The 20,110-nt window shown below is 42.4% G+C and overlaps 1 protein-coding gene across 1 annotated transcript in view; it reads right to left on the reverse strand.

Moving 5' to 3' along the window:
- The window catches only part of bub1bb (BUB1 mitotic checkpoint serine/threonine kinase Bb), a 74,722-nt gene extending 55,499 nt beyond the window's left edge, over nt 1–19,223 (reverse strand). Inside the window, exons 1-5 of the mRNA XM_067991246.1 lie at nt 19,124–19,223; nt 11,853–12,020; nt 6,925–6,984; nt 6,348–6,492; nt 5,445–5,641 (exon numbers count right to left, since the gene is read on the reverse strand). Of these exons, the coding sequence (XP_067847347.1) occupies nt 5,445–5,641; nt 6,348–6,492; nt 6,925–6,984; nt 11,853–11,986 (536 nt within the window). The 5' untranslated portion in view covers nt 11,987–12,020; nt 19,124–19,223. The remainder of the gene's footprint in view (nt 1–5,444; nt 5,642–6,347; nt 6,493–6,924; nt 6,985–11,852; nt 12,021–19,123) is intronic.
- Nucleotides 19,224–20,110: the final 887 nt, after the last annotated feature.

The raw sequence follows: 20,110 nt of genomic DNA on the forward strand, positions 1-20,110 counted from the left end.
GATCATGTATGGAACTTCTGCCTTTCCTAGTCTGTACTCGGTGCACCATCAGGAGAGCATTTAACTACACAAAATCAATGTGGCAATGAAGTCTAGCCTGCACTGCCACAAGTCATCTCAAAACTTGCACATATTCAATACAAACATGAAGCTGAGTTCGGATCGGTCAATGCCCTGTGGGTGGCGGAGAGGGCCCAGGGGCTATGTGGCCGGGTCCTGCTCCGACTTCTTGTGTTCTTTAGATTTGTGGTTGGGATCAGATCAGCCATGATCTTATTGAATGGCGGAGCAGGCTCGAGGGGCCGATTGGCCTACTCCTGCTCCAATTTCTTATGTTCTTAAACAGATTAGATTAAACTAGGAGGCAAGCCCAAAATCAGAGTCTGGACATATAGAAAGCAGCAGCGTCTTAAAAGCTGGAAATGCACTCATTCAGGTGTTGTCTATACCAGAACAGACTGTTTCCATGCACAGTACAAGAGGATTGCTGTTGGGTCAGTTAGATTTTACAGCTAAATGTCAATGCTTACTACATGTTTGTGCACAGTCATCAATTGAGGAACAACAATGATGACCAAAGGAATTTCACATCAACAGCAAAACTGACAGCATAGGATACATGTCACAAAAGCTTTCATTGAGCCAACACAACCCCAAAAATTAGATTTGCCTTTCACATGCCATATAGTTTTAACCCTTCTTGGAAGGTATTGACAAATGATATCCAATACATAGGCAGGTTGTGGAAAATCCCACTAGCATGTTACAGAACAAGCACATTCATGGCACAGCTTTTATATAGATCCTATACAATGCAAGGTAGGAGAGAGAAGAGATCTGACCTATTGGATGAAGCCAGAGTTGAAGAATTACATCACTAGGAAACACAGATTTATTGAACAGAGAACCCAATGTCATGCCATCTGCTAAATAAGCATTAATATTTTACTCGTCCTGTTCTTGGAGAATCAAGGCTAGTCCGGTACCCAATAACCTGATAGTAGTGTCATTTATTGATCAATCTTTCAGAAAGCAAGGCAGCTCCGGTTCCTAAAAGCCAGCAGAACCTAGGGACTAAGAACCAATTGCTTTATACCTTAAAGCCCACATTGCTTCAAGAACAGGCACTGCCATGCCAAGAAATCTCAATGCATCAATATACTTCATCCACAAGCACTTGCAATAATTGGATCTTCAAGAGTTTACAATTTCTTTTCTCCATAAAGTCACCAGTTACGTAAGCATTAGATTCAGTGATGACTTGTGTCTGACTGGGGCCCATGTACCTAGAATTCCATTATTTTGCACAAGTTCACTCTTGACTATAGAATGCACCATGATCATTAATTTATTCCAAGCCAGTTAGCCAGCTACCTTTGGTTATTTTACAAACCTCATGCTTCATACTTTGGATCGAAGAATGCTTCATTAGCACTGCAGTGTGAAGTTAGACATTCAGTTTCACTGATGAAATAAATACTCATTCTAAGAGACAACCATGCTTTATAGGAAGTTAGAAGAATAGTTGGGTGTGCATAGATCCATGTGTGTTCTGGGGGGTCACAATTATGCATAACCAATATGGAGCATAAAGGACATACTGGTTCATCAAAATAAATTAGCAGTTCAGGAATTAGACAACTTGTTTTTTTCAGGTCCAGCCTCCGTTGATGGGAATCATTCCTCACATAGGAACGGGAGGAGGCCTTTCAGCCCCTCAAGCTTGTTCCGCCATTCCATTAGATCATGGCTGATCTGTATCTAAACTCCATCTGCCTGCCTTGGTTCTGTAACCCTTATTACCCTTGCCTAACAAAAATCTATCAATCTCAGTTTTGAAATTTTTCAATTGACCCCCAGCTTCAACAGTTTTTTTTTGGGGGGGGGGGGGGGGGGGGTGGGGGGAGAAGATAAAAAAAGGGAGAGAGTTCCAGATTTTCACCAAACTTTGTGTGAAGAACTGCTATCTGACATCACCCCTGAACGGCCTAGCTCTAATTGTAGTTATGCCCTCTTGCTCTGGACTCCCCCACCAGAGGAAATTGTTTCTCTAGATCTACCCTATCAAACCCTTTAATCATCTTAAACACTTCAACTAGATCACCCCTTATCTTCTATATTCAAGGCAACACAAGCCTAGTCTATGCAACCTGTCCTCCTAACTACAGTATTAAAGACAGGACTATGTGGATTATATGTTGTTTTGCTTTGCAGACCCAGATTAGCATCCAGCCCATATCCGGGTCATCTCGGGGCTGTGCATTTGACCGGAACCTGCAGTCCGGGGGAACATAGGAACAGGAGGAGGCCATTCAGCCAGTCATGCCTGTTCCACCATTCAATGAGATCATCATAACTGATCTGTATCCTAACTCCATTGGCCTGCCTTGGCTCCATATCCCTTAATTCTGGGCAACACACTTTAGGAAGAATGTCAAGGCCTCAGATAGGGTGCAGAAGAGATGTATTAGAATAGTACCAGGGATGAGGGACTTCAGATATTTGGAGAGACTGGAGAAGTTGGGGTTGTTCTCCTTAGAACAGAGAATGTTATGGGGAGATTTGGTAGAGGTGTTCAAAATCATGAATGGTTTTGATAGAGTAAATAAGGAGAAACTGTTTCCACTGGCAGAAGGGTCAGTAACCAGAGGACACAGATTTAAGGTGATCAGCAAAAGAGCCAGAGGTGACATGAGGAAACATTTTTTTTTTATGATCTGGAATGCGCTGCCTGAAAGGGTGGTGGAAGCAGATTCAATTGTTACTTTTAAAAGGAAATTAGATAAATACTCGAAGGGGAAGCATTTACAGGGCTATGGGGAAAGAGCAGGGGAATGGGACTAATGTGGATAACTTTCAAAGAGCCGGCATAGGCATAGTGGGCCGAATGGTCTCCTATTGTGCTATACATATGATATTATAATACCCTTGGCTAGCAAAAACCTATCAATCTCAGATTTTAAATTATTAATTGAGCTAGCATCTACTACTTTGAAAGAGAGTGTGCCATACTTCTACCACCATTCTGTGTGTGAAGACCTGTTTCTTAACTTCTCTCTTGAATGGCCTGGCTCTATTTTAAGGTTATGTCCCCTTATCCTAGAGGCCCAACCAGCAAAAAAGTTTCTCTCTACCTACTCAATCATTTCCTTTCATAATCCTAAAAACCTCAATCAAATCCCCCCTTAACCTTCCATATTTCAGGGAATACAAGCCTAGTTTATGTAATCGCTCCACATAATCTAACCCGTGGAGCCTTGGTAATATTCTGGTGAATCTGCACTGCACTCCTTCCAAGGCCAATATATCCTTTCTAAGGTGCAGTGTCCAGAACTGTATACAGGACTCCTGATGCGGTCTAAACAGGGCTTTGTATAGCTGTAGCAAAACTTCCTCCCTTTTATATTCTACCCATCTAGATATAATGGCTAACATCCTATTAGCCCTTTTGATTATTTTTTATACCTGACCACTACATTTTAGTGATCTGTGTACATGGACCCCTGAATTTCTTTGGACCTCCACTGTTCCTCGCATTTTACCATTTAAAAAATACTCAGGACTACTTTTTTGGTCCAAAATGGATGACCTCACACTTACCTGTGTTGAAATCCATCTGCCACAGTTTTGCCCACTCACTTAATCTATCAATGTCTCTGTAATTTTATGCTCCCATCTACACTACTTACTATGCCACCTATCTTTGTGTCATCGGAAAACTTGGATATATGGCTCTCTATTGTGTTATCTAAGTCATTAATAAATATAGCGAATAGTTGAGGCCCCAGTACAGATCCTTGTGGAACACCATTAGTCACTGCCTTCCAATTCAAATACATACCCATTATCCCTACACTGTCTACCAATCTCCTAACCAGGTCAATAATTTGCCTTCAATTCCATGAGCTTTAATTTTAGCTAACAGTCTCTTACGTGGAACCTTATCAAATGCCTGCTGGAAGTCCATATAAACTACATCCATAGACATTCGACTGTCTACTACATTAGTTACTGCCTCAAAAAATTCTATTAGGTTTGTTAGGCATGATCTACATGTTACAAATCCATGTTAGCTCTCTCTAATCAGCTCAAATTTCTCTAAGTGCTCAGTCACTCTGTCCTTAATTATAGATTCCAGGAACTTCCCCACAACAGATGTTAGTCTGACAGGTCTATAATTTCCTAGTTTCTCTCACCTTTCTTAAATAATGCAATTACATTTGCAATTTTCCAATCAAAAGGGACAATTCCTGAAAAGAGAAAGCTTTGGAAGATTATGGCTAAAGCATCTGCAATATCCTCACCTACTTCCTTTAAAACACCGGGGAGGAAACCATCAGAACCTGGGTATGTGTCAGTCTTTAGAGCCATTATTTTTTCTAGTACTGTTTTCTTGCTTACATTAACTTTAGTGAGTTCCAGTCCTTGACTCATTATTAGTTTCCCTGGAATGGCAGGTATATTATCCTCTTCTGTGAAGACTGACAAAGTAATTATTCAGCAAGTCTGCCATTTCCTGATTTTCATTTGCAGTATTACCCGCATCTCCTGGATGGACATCCACCTGATGAACAGGCCATTTCTTCCCTTCCGCATCTGTGTCAATCTGGCTTTCTGATTGAACGCAGACTACAGTCTCCTGCCCAATATAGCTGCATATTAAATAATGTTGCTCCTCCCATTCTCAATAGCAAGAGTGATTGAAGGAGACGGGCTTTCACAATACACGGAAATTATCTCACTACACAGAAAGAAGAGACTTTAGGCTGAATCAGAGGATCAGAAAAAGAAAAGCCTGCTTTTCATGACCTCAGGACAATCTGAAGCACTTTACAGCCAATGAAGTAATTTTGAAGTGTAGTTACTGTTGTAATGTAGGAAACACAGCAGCCAATCTTCACACAGCAAGGTCCCACAAACAGCAATGAGATCATGACCAGATCACCTTTTTTTAAAAAAAAAATGTGATGTTGGTTGAGGGATAAATATTGGCCAGGACACCAGGGAAAACTCCACTGCTCTTCTTTGAATAATGCCGTGGGATCTTTTGAGGGAGGACGGTTTAATGGCTCATCCAAAAGATGGCATCTCCGACAGTGCAGCACTCCCTCAGTACTGCATTGAAGTGTCAGCAGAAATTTTGTGCTCAAGTCTCTGGAGTGAGACTTGAACCCACAACCTTCTGACTCAGAGGCTTGAATGCTATCACTGAGCCATGGTTAACACCCAAGCATGGAAAGGAGTCAGGAAGAGTCAATCTCCATCCCCACTATGCAACATAGAGAACAAACAACCCCACTGCTCCCAGATACCATGTTTAATGCATGAGTTTTAAAATAGGCAATTTTGTCCACTTAATAATTCAGCCAGCAAATCTGCCCAAAGAGTACAGTCAAAATAACCAATACGGAGTCCTGCGTAGACATAAAACAGCAAGCAGTTACCTGTGATAGTGCTGCAGCTTTTCGAGAGGCTCAGCCTCGAGCTGAATGCCTTCTCGTAAGACGGCTTCTGCCTTTTTGTTGTTCCCTAGGAACTCATACCGTTCAGCCCAGGCAATGTAAAAAGCAGCGTACGATACACCGATTCCTTTGCTCTTTAAGAAGTCAAAGATTTCTAGTGGGTCAGTACAGTAGTCAACCTGGAAGAGATTAACATTGCTTGTTAGGACTGGGGAATTAGCAATTTTGTAATGGAAGGTCAACCATTGTGCAGAGAATTAATGACTGAACTAACTGTTCGAATGGGCAATACAGTGCTTCTTGTGACACTTAAGTGCATTGCACCACTTTAATACTCCAGCCAATTAAACCGCAGTAAATTGAGGTCATCAGGACTGCACACTATTCTCATTTATGAACACTCATTCTCCCCATATCAATATTTTGTCTGTGGCATTTGACTGTCTGTCCAGTCCTATTTTATTTTTTTAAAGAGCGGAGGAATTCATTTGTTATGAATGCTTTGCTGAGAGTGTAACCAACTTTAGAAAAGGTGCTACCAGGGCTCTCACACTTGATACTGATGCAGTGACCCTACTGAGAAGTGATCAATTGGAAGTCTAGCAAGGATTGGCCTTCAGGGTAAAATAGTTTAGTGGTAATTACTATGTACACTCAAGCGAAAAATGGTCACTTAAAAAAGTACCAGAGAATTGCTGGCACTCAAATCATAACCCAGCATAAGTCACTACCATCATGAGAGGAGAAAATTAGGAAGTAGTTAACTCAAAAGCTAGTTCCCAAAATCAAACGGAATCGATTAACTAACAATATTCATTATTGGGGAAAAAAAAATGGGCAAGAGACATAGAAAGCACAGGACTGTAACGAATGTTTAACACTTACAAACTTCAACCAGTGACCAAGGTACCGCTGGTCGTTGTAGTATTGCTCATTGTTTAAGAAGAGTTTCAAATCTCTCTCCAATAGAGCAGAGAGATTACTATCTGTTCCACCATGTGGAAACATCTGTTCTGTCCATTTGATATACCTGTTCCAAAACAAAAAAAAAGAGCCAGTATTATTTAGTCACACACACACACAGCTTTACCGCAAGCTTTGTTTCACATAAGAAACAGGAGTTGGGCACAGACTAAAGACACTGCAATGGAAACAGATGGTTCAAGAGAAAGTTGGCAATTTGTAAACATGCCAGAAATACCGTCAGTCAGCATCAGAATGAGAAAAAGGTGTTAAGGTTCTCTTTCAGATGGTGACCCACTGTACATTCCAATTTTATTGTTAATGGTCAGTGGTATGTGTGGATTCTCAATAACATTTGATCATAAATTTATTTGCCAAAATCCAATGGATATCTTAAAAATAAGAGAAACCATTCAGGGGAATGTAATGTCTAGGATAAAGTGGAATCCCAAAATCTCACGTTCTAGTGAAGCAAAGGATAAAAAACCGGACTGCTTACCTGTCCCAGACATCCAGAGGGTCATTACCAGAATAAAATCTGATTTCTGCCTCAAAAGCCCTGAAAAACATACATAATGAACTGTATAGACTGATATTGTTAACTATGATGCTGTAAGGCTCAGTGTTAACATGTATTGATCACTGACAGCCATCAACTGTGATGGACATTACTAATTTAAGTGCTATGAAATGGCTGCAAGTCAGACAAACCACTTGTGTGGAAAATAAGATGTATAAATACTATGTGAATATCATGCGGCAAGAGACAACATGTTTAGTAAGTCAGGCCAGGAAGAATCTTATTGCCCGACTCTCCAGGGATGTGCTGAACAATGCAATGTTATTTTAATACACTGAGCAAACCTCCCTAACCCACAACCTCTGCCACCTGGAAAGACAAGGGCAGCAGGAGCATGGGAACAACACCACCTCCAAGTTCCCCTCCGAGTCACACACCATCCCAACTTGGACATGCATTGCCGTTCCGTCATCACCGCTGGGTCAAAATCCTGGAACTCCAGAGCACCTTCACCAGACGGACTCACAGCGGTTCAAGGCGGCTCACAGCCACCTTCTTAGGGGCAACTGGGGATGAGCAATAAATGCCAGCCTTGCCAATGACATCAGTATCCCAAGAATTAATTTTAAAAATCCTTTACCACTATGACTATCCATTGAGAACTAACAGGACATAATATAAATATTTGAAGAGAACCAGCAGCAGAAAGTTGGATCGGCCCCAGCAGTGTCTCTACCCAAATGTTCTTTAGGAAGTCAACAGTATAGATTTCATGTAGACTGTGCAAATCAAATTGGAAAAGGTAGTTTGGAGGACACGTTCATGGAATGCATTCGAGACAGTTTCCAAGAGCAATACGTCATGGAGCCAACCAGGGAACAGGCTATTTTAGATCTTGTATTATGTAATGAGACAGGGTTAATTAGTAACCTTACAGTAAGGGATCCTCTGGGGAAGAGTGACCTTAATAAGATAGTATTTCACATTGAGTATGAGAGTGACGTACTTAAGTCAGAAACCAGAGTCTTAAACTTAAACAAAGCCAATTACTAGGTATGAAGGGCAAGTTGGCTAAAGTAGATTGGGAAACCAAATTAAAGTGTATGACAGTTGAAAAGCAATGGCAAACATTTAAAGAAATATTTCAATATTCTAAACAAACAAACAAACAAACAAACATTCATTCCATTGAGAAATAAAAACTCCACGGGAAAAGTGATCCACTCATAGCTAACTAAAGAAGTTAAGGATAGTATTTAATAGAGGCCTATAATGTTGCCAAGAAGAGTAGCAAGCCTGAGGATTGAGAGAGTTTTAGAAACCAGCAAAGGATGACCAAAAAATTGGAGAAAATAGAATATGAAAGTAAACTAGCAAGAAATATAAAAATGGATTGTAAGAGCTTCTACAATTATGTAAAAAGGAAGAGAGTAGCAAAAGTAAACGTTGGTCCCTTAGAGGCTGAGACCAGAGAAATTATAATGGGGAAATCAGGAAATGACAGATGCATTAAACAAATATTTTTTGTGTCTGTCTTCACAATAGAAGACACAAAAACATACCAGAAATAGTGGGGAACCAAGGGTCTAATGAGAGTGAGGAACTTAAAGTAATTAATATCAGAAGTGGAAAAGTACTTGAGGAACTAATGGGACTAAATGCCAATAAATCCCCTGGGCCTGATGGCCTACATCCAAAGGTTCTAAAAGAGGTGGCTGCAGAGATAGTGGATGCATTGGTTATGACCTTCCAAAATTCCCTAGCTTCTAGAACAGTTCCAGCGGTTTGGAAGGGAGCAAATGTAACACCTCTATTCAAGAAAGGAGGGAAGAGAAAAAAACAGGGAACTACAGGCCAGTTAATCTGACATCAGTCGTCAGGAAAATGCTGGAATCCATTATTAAGGAAGTGGTAATAGGGCACTTAGAAAACCATAATATGATTAAGCAGAGTCAACAAGGCTTTATGAAAGAGAAATATATTAGAGTTTTTTTTGAGGGTGTAACTAGCAGGATAGATAAAGGGGAACCAGTGGATGTCGTATATTTGGATTTTCAAAAGGCATTCGATAAGGTGCCATATAAAAAGGTTGTTACCCAAGATAACAGCTCATGGGGTTGGGGGTAATATATTAGCATGGATGGAAGATTGGTTAACAGACAGAAAACAGAAAGTAGGGCTAAACGGGTCATTTTCAGATTGGCAGCATATAACTAGTGGGGTGCCACAAGGATCGGTGCTTGGGCCTCAGCAATTTACAATCTATATGAAATGACTTAGATGAAGGGACCAAGTGTAATGTATCCAAATTTGCTGACGATACAAAGCTAGGTGGGAAAGTAAGCTGTGAGGAGGACACAGAGTCTGCAAAGGGATATAGACAGGTTAAGTGAGTGGGCAAGAAGGTGGCAGATGGAGTATCATGTGGGGAAATGTGAGGTTATTCACTTTGGTAGGAGGAATAGAAAACCAGAATATTTTTAAATGGTGAGAAACTGTTAAACGTTGGTGTTCAGAGACTTGGGTGTCCTCGTAAAAGAAACACAAAAAGTTAGCATTCAGGTACAGCAAGCAATTAGGAAAGCAAATGGCTTGTTGGCCTTTATTGCAAGGGGGTTGGAATAAGGAAGCCTTACTACAGTTGTAAAAGGCCTTGGTGAGACCTCACCTGGAGTACTGCGTACAGTCTTGGTCTCCTTATCTAAGGAAGGATATACTTGCCTTAGAGACGGTGCAACAAAGGTTCACTAGATTAATTCCTGGGATGAGAGGGGTGTCCTATGAAGAGAGGTTGAGTAGAATGGGCCTATATTCTCTGGAGTTTAGAAGAATGAGAGGTGATCTCATTGAAACATAAAAGATTCTGAGGGGGCTTGACAGGGTAGATGCTGAGAGACTGTTTCCCATGGCCGGAGAGTCTAGAATTAGGGGGCATAGTTGCAGGAAAAGGGGTCGGCCATTCAAGACTGAGATGAGGAGGAATTTCTTTACTCAGAGGGTTATGAATCTTTGGAATTCTCTATCTCAGAGGGCTGTGGATGCGGAGTTGTTGAATATATTCAAGGCTGAGATAGATAGATTTTTGGATTCTTGGGGAATCAAGGGATATGGGGATGGGGAGGAAAAAGTGGAGTTGAGGTCTAAGATCAGCCATGATCTGATTGAATGGCGGAGCAGGCTTGAGGAGCCATGTGGCCAACTCCTGCTATTTCTTATGTTCTTAACAGTGGAAGAAATAGAACTGCTGAGCATTCGATCAGCTGAGCATTAAAACAACGCACAACATAAACTGTAGTTTACTTCATTAAAAGCAGAAATTTGTTCCAAGACCTTCCATTTCTCAGTGCAATTCTACAGTTCATAAATAACTGCATGTCTGAATTTGCCAATGAAAGTCACAGAAATAGGGAGTTTAAAGTGCCTTTAAAAAGGGCCCTCCACACAATGGTTGGTTATTATCGCACATCCATGCAGATGTTTGAAGATTCCTTGCAATTTGCCCTGTTGTGAAAGCATTCAATCCTTCCAAAGTAAATCAGCCAGAGATAAAAAGTAATAGGGGTCGCGATCAGATATATCACCGTGTGTTCTCTGAACAGGAATTACTAAATAATAAAAAGCAAAATACTGCAAATGCTGAAATTAGAAAAAGCTGGAAACACAGCAGCTGGTCAATCAGCATCTGTGGAGATTAGACTGCTGACATTTCAGGTTTTTGCTCTTCATTACAACCGAAAAACAAGATAGGCGAACAGATTAATAAAATCTGTGGGGGAGCAGTGGCTGTGAACAATGGGCACATCAGCTCTTTAGAAAGAAAGAACAGGTCAACAGGGAGAGCACAGGCCCCCTCCCAGGCAAAATGCCAACCCATCTTTCCCCATTTCTAAAGTAATGTTAATTTGCCATGGGTTGGATGAAGTAACAAATAATGGACAATAATATTCCATTATCTAGGGCTCACTGGACAGCTTGATCCACAGCACATGGATGATGTGAACGTTTGACCATGAACTGCCATGCCAATTCAATTTCTTCACTAGCAACTAGAGGTCGCGAGTTCAAATCCCACCATGGCAAGTTGTGAAATTAAATTCAAGAACTCCGCTGACTTGCAAGCTGGCACCAGTGAAATGACCACGAAAGCTGCCAGGTTGTCGTCAGGACCCAAATGATGCACTAATGTCCTTCAGAAAAGGAATCTGCCAGTCCATCTTGGTGTTGCCTATACGCAACTCCAGTCCCACACATCGCGACTGGCTCTTGATGCAATCTGAATTGGTCTTGCAAGCTACTCAATTGTACAAACAATTGCTATGAAGTAAGGCAGCAGCCCTACCTTCGGAGGACAACTAGGGATAGGCAATGACTATCGTGCGTGGTTCTGACAACATCTCAAGAACAAAATAATACATATGAAAAAAGCAACTGCCCTTCCAAAAGGGACTTAATTGCAGGGCAGCATCTTGCCCTGCAGCAATACATCTCAGCAAAGAGATTTTCTATATACTGGTAATGGTGTTCACCCTAACCAAACAGAACCAATTGCACTTCTGGGTATTCTTGTTTGGTGTAGTGATATTAAAGGGCCTTCTCTTCCTATGGGCAGACACCTTTAAAAGCCACTGACATCTCAAATGCTGCAAATTCTGGCATTTAAGACAACTGCATACAAATTTTAGGTCTCACTAATCATAGGGGTGGTTCATATACTGTACTTTTAACATTTCCATGATTCAAACTATACGGTGCAAAGGAGGGCTCTCACCAGTTTTATTAAGACCATGTGCCCCAAATGCTCGAGTATAGCGTTCTTGTCCCCCTCTTCCCATATTCAGAACTATACTGAAATCCAAAATAATGCAGTAACAGTTCCCCAAAGAAGCCAAATGAACAATATTACTCACAGTTTCTGCTCCTGGATACTGATCTGACTTGGACATTCATGCTGTGCAAGTACTTCTTGAAGTGTACTGATGTCCCGGCCTTGTTTCAAAGGCTGCACATTCTCCTTACTCAGCTCCCAGTCTGCTTCTGCCATTTTACCAGGTTACACAGCCTTCACAAGCAGAACCCTGCAAATTAGGACAAGCAGCTTTTTCCACCGGTCTATCATACGAGGTGAGGCAATTCATTTTTCACAAAGTCAATATGAGATTAATTGATGTATGGAAGGGTAGGGATGAGGAAGGAGAGGAAAGAACAGAGCAAGTCTGAGAAAGCACCAACACACACTGATAGCCTATGAGCCAGAGGTTTGATGCGATTCTACATTAATTTAATTTTGGACATTGAAGTAAAATTAAATTCCATTTTAATTAATGCCAAAGATATTTATCCAGTTACACAATTCATCTTTTGTTTACAAAATCAACGGGAGAGACCATACTTGTGACTGGAGCTTTCCACTAAGAACAAGAGAGATTTTGACACAGCGAGTGGCTCTGATCTGGAATGCACTGATTGAAAGGGTGACGGAAGCAGATTCATAATATCATAGTAGGTACAACACAGGAGACCATCGTGCCTGCTCTTTGAAAGAGCCATCCAATTAGTTCCATTCCCTTGCTCTTTCCTCATAGCCCTGTAAATATTTTCCCTTCAAGTATTTATCCAATTCCCTTTTGAAAGTTACTGTTGAATCTGCTTCCACCACCCTTTCAGAGTGCATTCCAGACCATTACAACTCGCTGTGTAAGAAAATGTTTCCTCATGTCACCTCTATTTCTTTTGCTGATCACCTTAAATCTGTGTCTTCTGATTACCAACCCATCTGCCACTGGGAGCAGTTTCTCCTTGTTTACTTTGTCAAAACCACTCATGATTTTGAACACCTCTATCAAGTCTCCCCTTTAGCTTCTCTGCTCTAGAGAACAATCCCAGTCTCTCCACATAACTGAAGTCCCTCATTCCTCGACCATTCTAGTAAATCTCTTCTGCACCCTCTCTAAGGCTGACATCCTTCCTAAAGTGCGGTGCCCAGAATTGATCACAATGCTCCAGCTGAGGCCTAACCAGTGTTTTAAAAAGGTTTAGCATAACTTCTTTGCTTTTGTACACTTATGCCTCCATTAATAAAGCCCAGGATCACATATGCTTTTTTTTTAAAAAAAGCCTGCTTAACTTGTCCTGCCACCTTCAAAGTTTTGTGTATGTGCACCCCCCCCCCTTAAAATTGTACCATTTAGTTTATATTGCCTCTCCTCATTCTTCCTACCAAAATGCATCACTTCACACTTCTATGCATTAAATTTCATCTGTCATATGTCCGCCCATTTCACCAGTCTGTCTATGTCCTCCTGAAGTCTATTACTATCCTCCACATTGTTTACTACATTTCCGAGTTTCATGTCATCTGCAAATTTTGAAATGATATCCTCTATACCCAAGTCCAGGTCCTTAATATATATCAAAAAGAGCAGTGGTCCTAATACTGACCCCTAGGGAACACCACTGTATACTTCTTTCCATTCTGAAAAAGCACCGTTCACCACTACTCTCTGCTTTCTGTCCCCTAGCCAATTTTGTATCCACGTTGCCACTGTCTCTTTATTCCCATGGGTTTTAATTTTGTTAATAAGTCTATTATGTGGTACTTTACAAATGCCTTTTGAAAATCCATATACACAACAACAACCCTCTCCGTTACTTCATCAAAGAACTCAATCAAGTTAGTCAAATACGACTTTCCTTTAACAAATCCGTGTTGACTCATTTATTAGCCCATACTGTTCCCAAGTACCAATTCATTTTGTCCCGGATTATTCCCCGCCACCAACATTAGGCTGACTGGCCTGTAATTGCCGGGTTTATCCCTCTCCCCTTTTTTGAACAGGGGTGTAACATCTGCAATCCTCTAGCACCATCCTCATATCTAAAGAGGATTGGAAGATTGTGGCCAGAGCCTCTGCAATTTCCACCCTTACTTCCCTCAGTAACCTAGGATGCAGCCTATCTGAACCAGGTGACTTTTCTACTTTGAGCACTGCCAACCTTTTAAGTACTCTCCTCTTCATTTTTATCCTATGCAATATTGCTACTACCTCCTCCTTTACTACTACAATGGCAGCATCCTCTTCTCTAGTGAAGACCGATGTGAAGTATTTATTTAGTGCCTCAGCCATGCCTTCTGCCTCCACAAGATCTCCTTTTATGTCCCTAATCGGTCCCACCCTTCCTTTGACTGCCGTTTTACTATTTATATGTATATAAAAGACTTTTAGGTTCCCTTTTATGGTAGCCGGTAATCTATTCTCATACACACTCTCTTTGTCCCTCTTATTCCCTTTTTTAGATCTCCTCTGTATTCACCCTGGTTCTCTACTGTATTATGAGCCTTACATTCATCATTAGCCTCCTTTTTCTGTTTCATTTTAAATCTCTATATCTTCAGTCATCCAGGAAGTTCTAGCTTTGGGTGCTCTTCTTTTACCCCCCCTCATAGGGATGTATCTATCCTGTACCTGAACCAACTCCTCCTTGAAGGCCTCCCATTGTTCAATGACTGTTTTGCCTAGCAATTTTTGATTCCAATTCGCCTGGGCAAGATCCCTTTTTAACTCACTGAAATTAGCCTTCCTCCAATTAAGCATGTTCACATTTTTTTTATTATTCGTTCATGGGATGTGGGCGTCACTGGCAAGGCCAAAGATTGTTCCTTGTCCTTTTCCATAACTATTCTAAACCTAATAATATTATGATCACTGTTCCTCAAATGCTCCCCCACTGAAACATGCTCCACCTGCCCCACTTCATTCCCTAGAACCAGAACTGTTTCCTTCCTGATTGGACTAGAAAGACACTGTTCCAGAAAGTTCTCTTGAACATTTCATTTGGATGGCTCTTTCAAATAGCTAGAACAGGCACATTGGGATGAATGGCCTCCTTTGTGATGTATGATTCTATGATTCAAAGAACAACTTCACTAAGTTCCAACGGGGCACAAGACCTGGAACTTGCAGTGTATTACATTTGTCCAATTTCCACAAATTTTAGGCACAAAGCAGCAGGATTTCAGTCAGTTCAATCAATCACCACATTCAACACAGCAAGCTCCTCCAATAGCCCAGAAGGTAAAGACAATGTCTTTCAAATCAAGGGTTCCAGTTTCAATCACAGATCATGATGTGGAGATGCCGGTGATGGACTGGGGTGGACAAATGTAAGGAGTCTTACAACACCAGGTTATAGTCCAACAGCTTTATTTGAAATCACAAGCTTTCGGAGGCTTCCTCCTTCATCACCTGACGAAGGAGGAAGCCTCCGAAAGCTTGTGATTTCAAATAAAGCTGTTGGACTATAACCTGGTGTTGTAAGACTCCTTACATTTAATCACAGATCAGTTATTGCGGCAAGGATCAAATTGTAATAACACTAGGGATGCTACAGTTAACCTCAGTACTTTTGGAATAATAATCCCGTTTGTATTCTTTGATCTCAGACAGCTAAAGGGTGATCAACAGATACTTCATACATTTGAACAATTTGAACCAAGGAAACTTTTTTTTCCCCCAAAAGCAGCCCTTTACAAAGCCAGAATGTCAAAAACCAAATAATAGACAAAGAATTTCAATCACCCAATGCAGATACCCCTTTTGGACTCAAATGGCCATTCACTGAATGAAGCAGGTAGTTGCATTGTTGTTTCTGGTTGCACTGCGGTTTCCAATTGATTGGCAATCAAACCCTTCATACAAGAACAATGCATAGCCTCCTTAGGCAAGTGAAAATGCTTGACCTCCCTAGTAAGCATGAAAGGTTGGCTGTATATTGCATGCATATTCCAGCTAAACTGCCTGCTACATAAGTAACAGGAGCAGGTGTAGACCATATGGCCCCTCAAGCCTGCTCCTCCATTCAATAAGATCATGGCTGATCTTCGAGTTCAATTCCACTCTCCCACCCGATCCCCATATCCCTTGATTCTCTTAAGAGTCCAAAAATCTATCCACCTCAATCTTGAATACACTCAATGACTGAGCATCCACAGCCCTCTGGGGTAGAGAATTCCAAAGATTCACAATCCTGAGTGAAGAAATTTCTCCTCATCTCAGTCCTGAATGACCAACCTCTTATCCTGAGACTATGTCCCTAGTTCTATACTCTCCAGCCAGGGGAACAGCCTCTCAGCATCTACCTTGTCAAGCCCTCTCAGAATCTTATATGTTTCAATGTGATCACCTCTCATTTTTCTAAATGCCAGAGCATAGGCTCATTCTACTCAGTCTCTCCTCCTAGAACAACCCTCTCATCCCAGGAATCAAATCTAGTGAACTTTCATTGCACCACCTCTAAGGCAAGTATATCCTTCCTTAGCTAAGGAGACCAATACTGTACATAGTACTCCAGGTGTGGTCTCACCAAAGCCCTGTACAATTGCAGCAAGACTTCCTTACTCTTGTACTCCAACCCCCTTGCAATAAAGGCTAACATACCATTTGCCTTCCTGTACCTGCATGTTAACTTTCTGTGTTTCGTGCACAAGGACACACAAATCCCTCTGAACACCAACATTTAATAGTTTCTCACCATTTAAAAAACTGTTCTGCTATTCTTCCTACCAAAGTGAATACCACCACATTTTCCCACATTATACTCCATCTGCCACCTTCTTGCCCACTTACTTAACCTGTCTATATCCCTTTGCAGACTCTTTGTCCTCCTCACAGCTTACTTTCCCATCTAGCTTTGCATCGTCAGCAAACTTTGATACATTACATTCAATCCCTTCATCTAAGTCATGAATACACAGACTGTCAGACTAAGTGGCCTGTAGTTCCGATTTTTCTCTCTCCCTCCTTTTTTGAATAGTAGTGTTACATTTGCTACCAATCCACTGGGACTGTTCTAGAATGTAGGGAATTTTGGAAAATCAAAACCAATCTCTGCAGCCACCTCTTTTAGAACACTAGGATGTGGGCAATCAGGTCCAGGGGATTTGTCGGCTTTTAGTCCCATTAATTTCTCCAGTACTTTTTCTTTACTAATATTAAGCACTTTAAGATCCTCACTCTCATTAGACCCTTGGTGCCCCACTATTTCTGGTATTTTTGTGTGTCTTCTACTGTGAAGACAGATACAAAATATTTGTTTAACACCTCTGCCATTTCCTCAATCCTCATTATAATTTCTCCTGTCTCTGCCTCTAAGGGACCAACGTTTACTTTTGCTACTCTCTTCCTTTTTACATACTTGTAGAAACTCTTACAATCTGTTTTATATTTCTTGTTAGTTTACTTTCATATTCTATTTTCTCCCTCTATCAATTTTTTGGTCATCCTTTGCTGGTTTCTAAAATTCTCCGAATCCTCAGGCTTACTACTCTTCTTGGCAACATTATAAGCCTCATCTTTTAATCTAATACTATTCTTAACTTCTTTAGTCACAGATGGATCTCTTTTCCTATGCTGTCTTTATTTCTCAATGGAATGCATATTCATTGAGAATTATGAAATATTTCTTTAAATGTTCACCATTGCTTATCTACCGTCATTTTAATCTAATTTCCCAATCGACCTTAGCCAACTCGCCCCTCATACCAATGTAATTGGCTTTATTTAAGTTTAAGACTCTAGTTTCAGACTTAACTACATCACACTCAAACTCAATATGAAATTCTATATTATGATCGCTCTTCCCCAGAGGATCCTTTATTATAAAAGATTACTAATTAATCATGTCTATTACACAATACTAGATCTAAAATACCCTGACAGTGGTACACCGATTTAATCGTGTGTCAAAGAAGTAGTATTAAATTTAAATGAAAGTATTATAATGCAGAATAAAATATACAGCAGGTTACACTGTAGATACGAAACCACATTTCTCTCATCCACCATTAGCCCCACTCCTCTCTAGTCTGTGTAGTTTTGGATACAGCAAAAAGTAGCAACGCTATTTAAGATGAATAGACCTTCTACTTCCTCTTCCCTCCTCCCTTAGCAATTGTACAAGTGACCCTTGTATACAGATCCCAGAGTGAAATGCTTTCTTCCTTCCCAACCCTGAGGTATCAACTTGGCTCAGTTGGCAGCACTCTTGCTGCTGAGATACAACTTTATTGGCTCAAATTCCATTCCAACATTTGAGTACCATCATACAAACATATGAATTAAGAGCAGGAGTAGGCCATTCGGCCCCTCGAGCCTGCTCTGCCATTTGATAAGATCATGGCTGATCTGATTGTGACCTCAACCCTACTTTCCCATCTACCAACTATAACCTTTGACTCCCTTGTTAATCAGGAATCTATCTAACTCAGCCTTAAATATATTAAATGACCCTGTCTCCACCGCTCTCTGGGGCAGGGACCCTCAGAGAAAAATTTCTCCTCATCTCCATCTTAAATGGGAAACCCCTTATTTTTAAACTGTGAGCCCTAGTTCTAGTCTCTCCCACAAGGGGAAACATCCTCTCTGCATCTACCCCTTCAAGTCCTCTCAGGATCTTATATGTTTCAATAAGATCACCTCTCATTCTTCTAAACTCCAGTGTATACAGGCCCAACCTTTCCTCATAAGATAACCCCCTCATCCCAGGAATCAGTCGAGTGAACCTTCTTAGAACCGCCTCTAAAGCAATTATGTCCTTTCTTAAATAAGGAGACCAAAACTGCACACAGTATTCTAGATGTGGTCTCACCAATGCCCTGCACAACTGTAGCAAAACATCTCTACTTTTATATTCCATTCCCCTTGCAATAAATGACAATATTCCATTTGCCTTCCTAATCACTTGCTGTACCTGCATACTAACTTTTTGTGATTCATGTACTAGGACACCCAGATCCCTCTGTACCTCAGTTCTGCAATCTCCCTCCATTTAAATAATATACTGCTTTTCTATTCCTCCTGCCAAAGTGGACGAGTTCACATTTTCCTACAATATACTCCATCTGCCAAATTTTAAGAAGTGGCACCAAAACTCAACCTGATCAAAGACAGCTTGATGGGTAAAAGTACTGTGCCACACAAGCTAGGAGGCTCTGTACTCAGTCCCTGGTGCATGCCGAGTTAGGCTAGCACGACTAGCTGGGCAGACGGCACTATTAACTGGTCTCACAAACACCATGCCAAGGAAGAGGGGGAAATATATATATATTTATTTATTTATTTATTTACTTACTTACTTCTCACCCTCCACCCTCCACCCTCCACCCACCCTCCCTCACACTTACTCCTCTCGATCTCCAGTCTCCCGACGGACGATTCAAATTTAAACCGCCAACTTTATCCTCCTCTCTCATTGGCTACCAATCCAGGCGTTTCCCGAATTAAAGTAGCTCCAAATAATTACTTGTCGATAAAAGCGAGTGTTTATTTTATACAAACGACACGATTCCCCCAATACTGGATTGAAAATTACAAATTTTCAAATTATTTTTTGCGTCCGCTCTGATCTGATTGGTTGTTTATTCTAAGGGGGCGGGCAATCGGCGCAAGGCATTCTGGTCGGTGTAGTTTTTCCCGGCGCGCGCCCACAGGGCGGTTCTGTGGGAGGGTCAGCGGGGTCAGCGAGAGGGTCCTGAGCCGGAGGGTCAGGGGGGGGGGGTCCGGTCAGCGGGGGGGGGAGGGTCCGGTCAGCGGGGGGGGGGAGGTCCGGTCAGCGGGGGGGGAGGGTCCGGTCAGCGGGGGGGGGGAGGGTCCGGTCAGCGGGGGGGGGGGAGGGTCCGGTCAGCGGGGGGGGAGGGTCCGGTCAGCGGGGGAGGGTCCGGTCAGCGGGGGGGAGGGTCCGGTCAGCGGGGGGAGGGTCCGGTCAGCGGGGGGAGGGTCCGGTCAGCGGGGGGGGGGGGAGGGTCCGGTCAGCGGGGGGGGGGGGAAGGGGGAGGGGAGGGTCCGGTCAGCGGGGGGGGGGGGAGGGGTCCGGTCAGCGGGGGGGGTCCGGTCAGCGGGGGGGGGGGGGGGAGGGGAGGGTCCGGTCAGCGGGGGGGGTCCGGTCAGCGGGGGGGGGGGGGGGAGGGGAGGGTCCGGTCAGCGGGGGGGGTCCGGTCAGCGGGGGGGGGGGGGGGAGGGTCCGGTCAGCGGGGGGGGGGGGGGAGGGTCCGGTCAGCGGGGGGGGGGGGGGACGGTCGGTCAGCGGGGGGGGGGGGGGGGGGAGGGTCCGGTCAGCGGGGGGGGGGGGGGGGGGAGGGTCCGGTCAGCGGGGGGGGGGGGGGGGAGGGTCA

This window comes from Heptranchias perlo, chromosome 10 (genome assembly GCF_035084215.1).
Source record: "Heptranchias perlo isolate sHepPer1 chromosome 10, sHepPer1.hap1, whole genome shotgun sequence".
NCBI lineage: Eukaryota > Metazoa > Chordata > Chondrichthyes > Hexanchiformes > Hexanchidae > Heptranchias > Heptranchias perlo.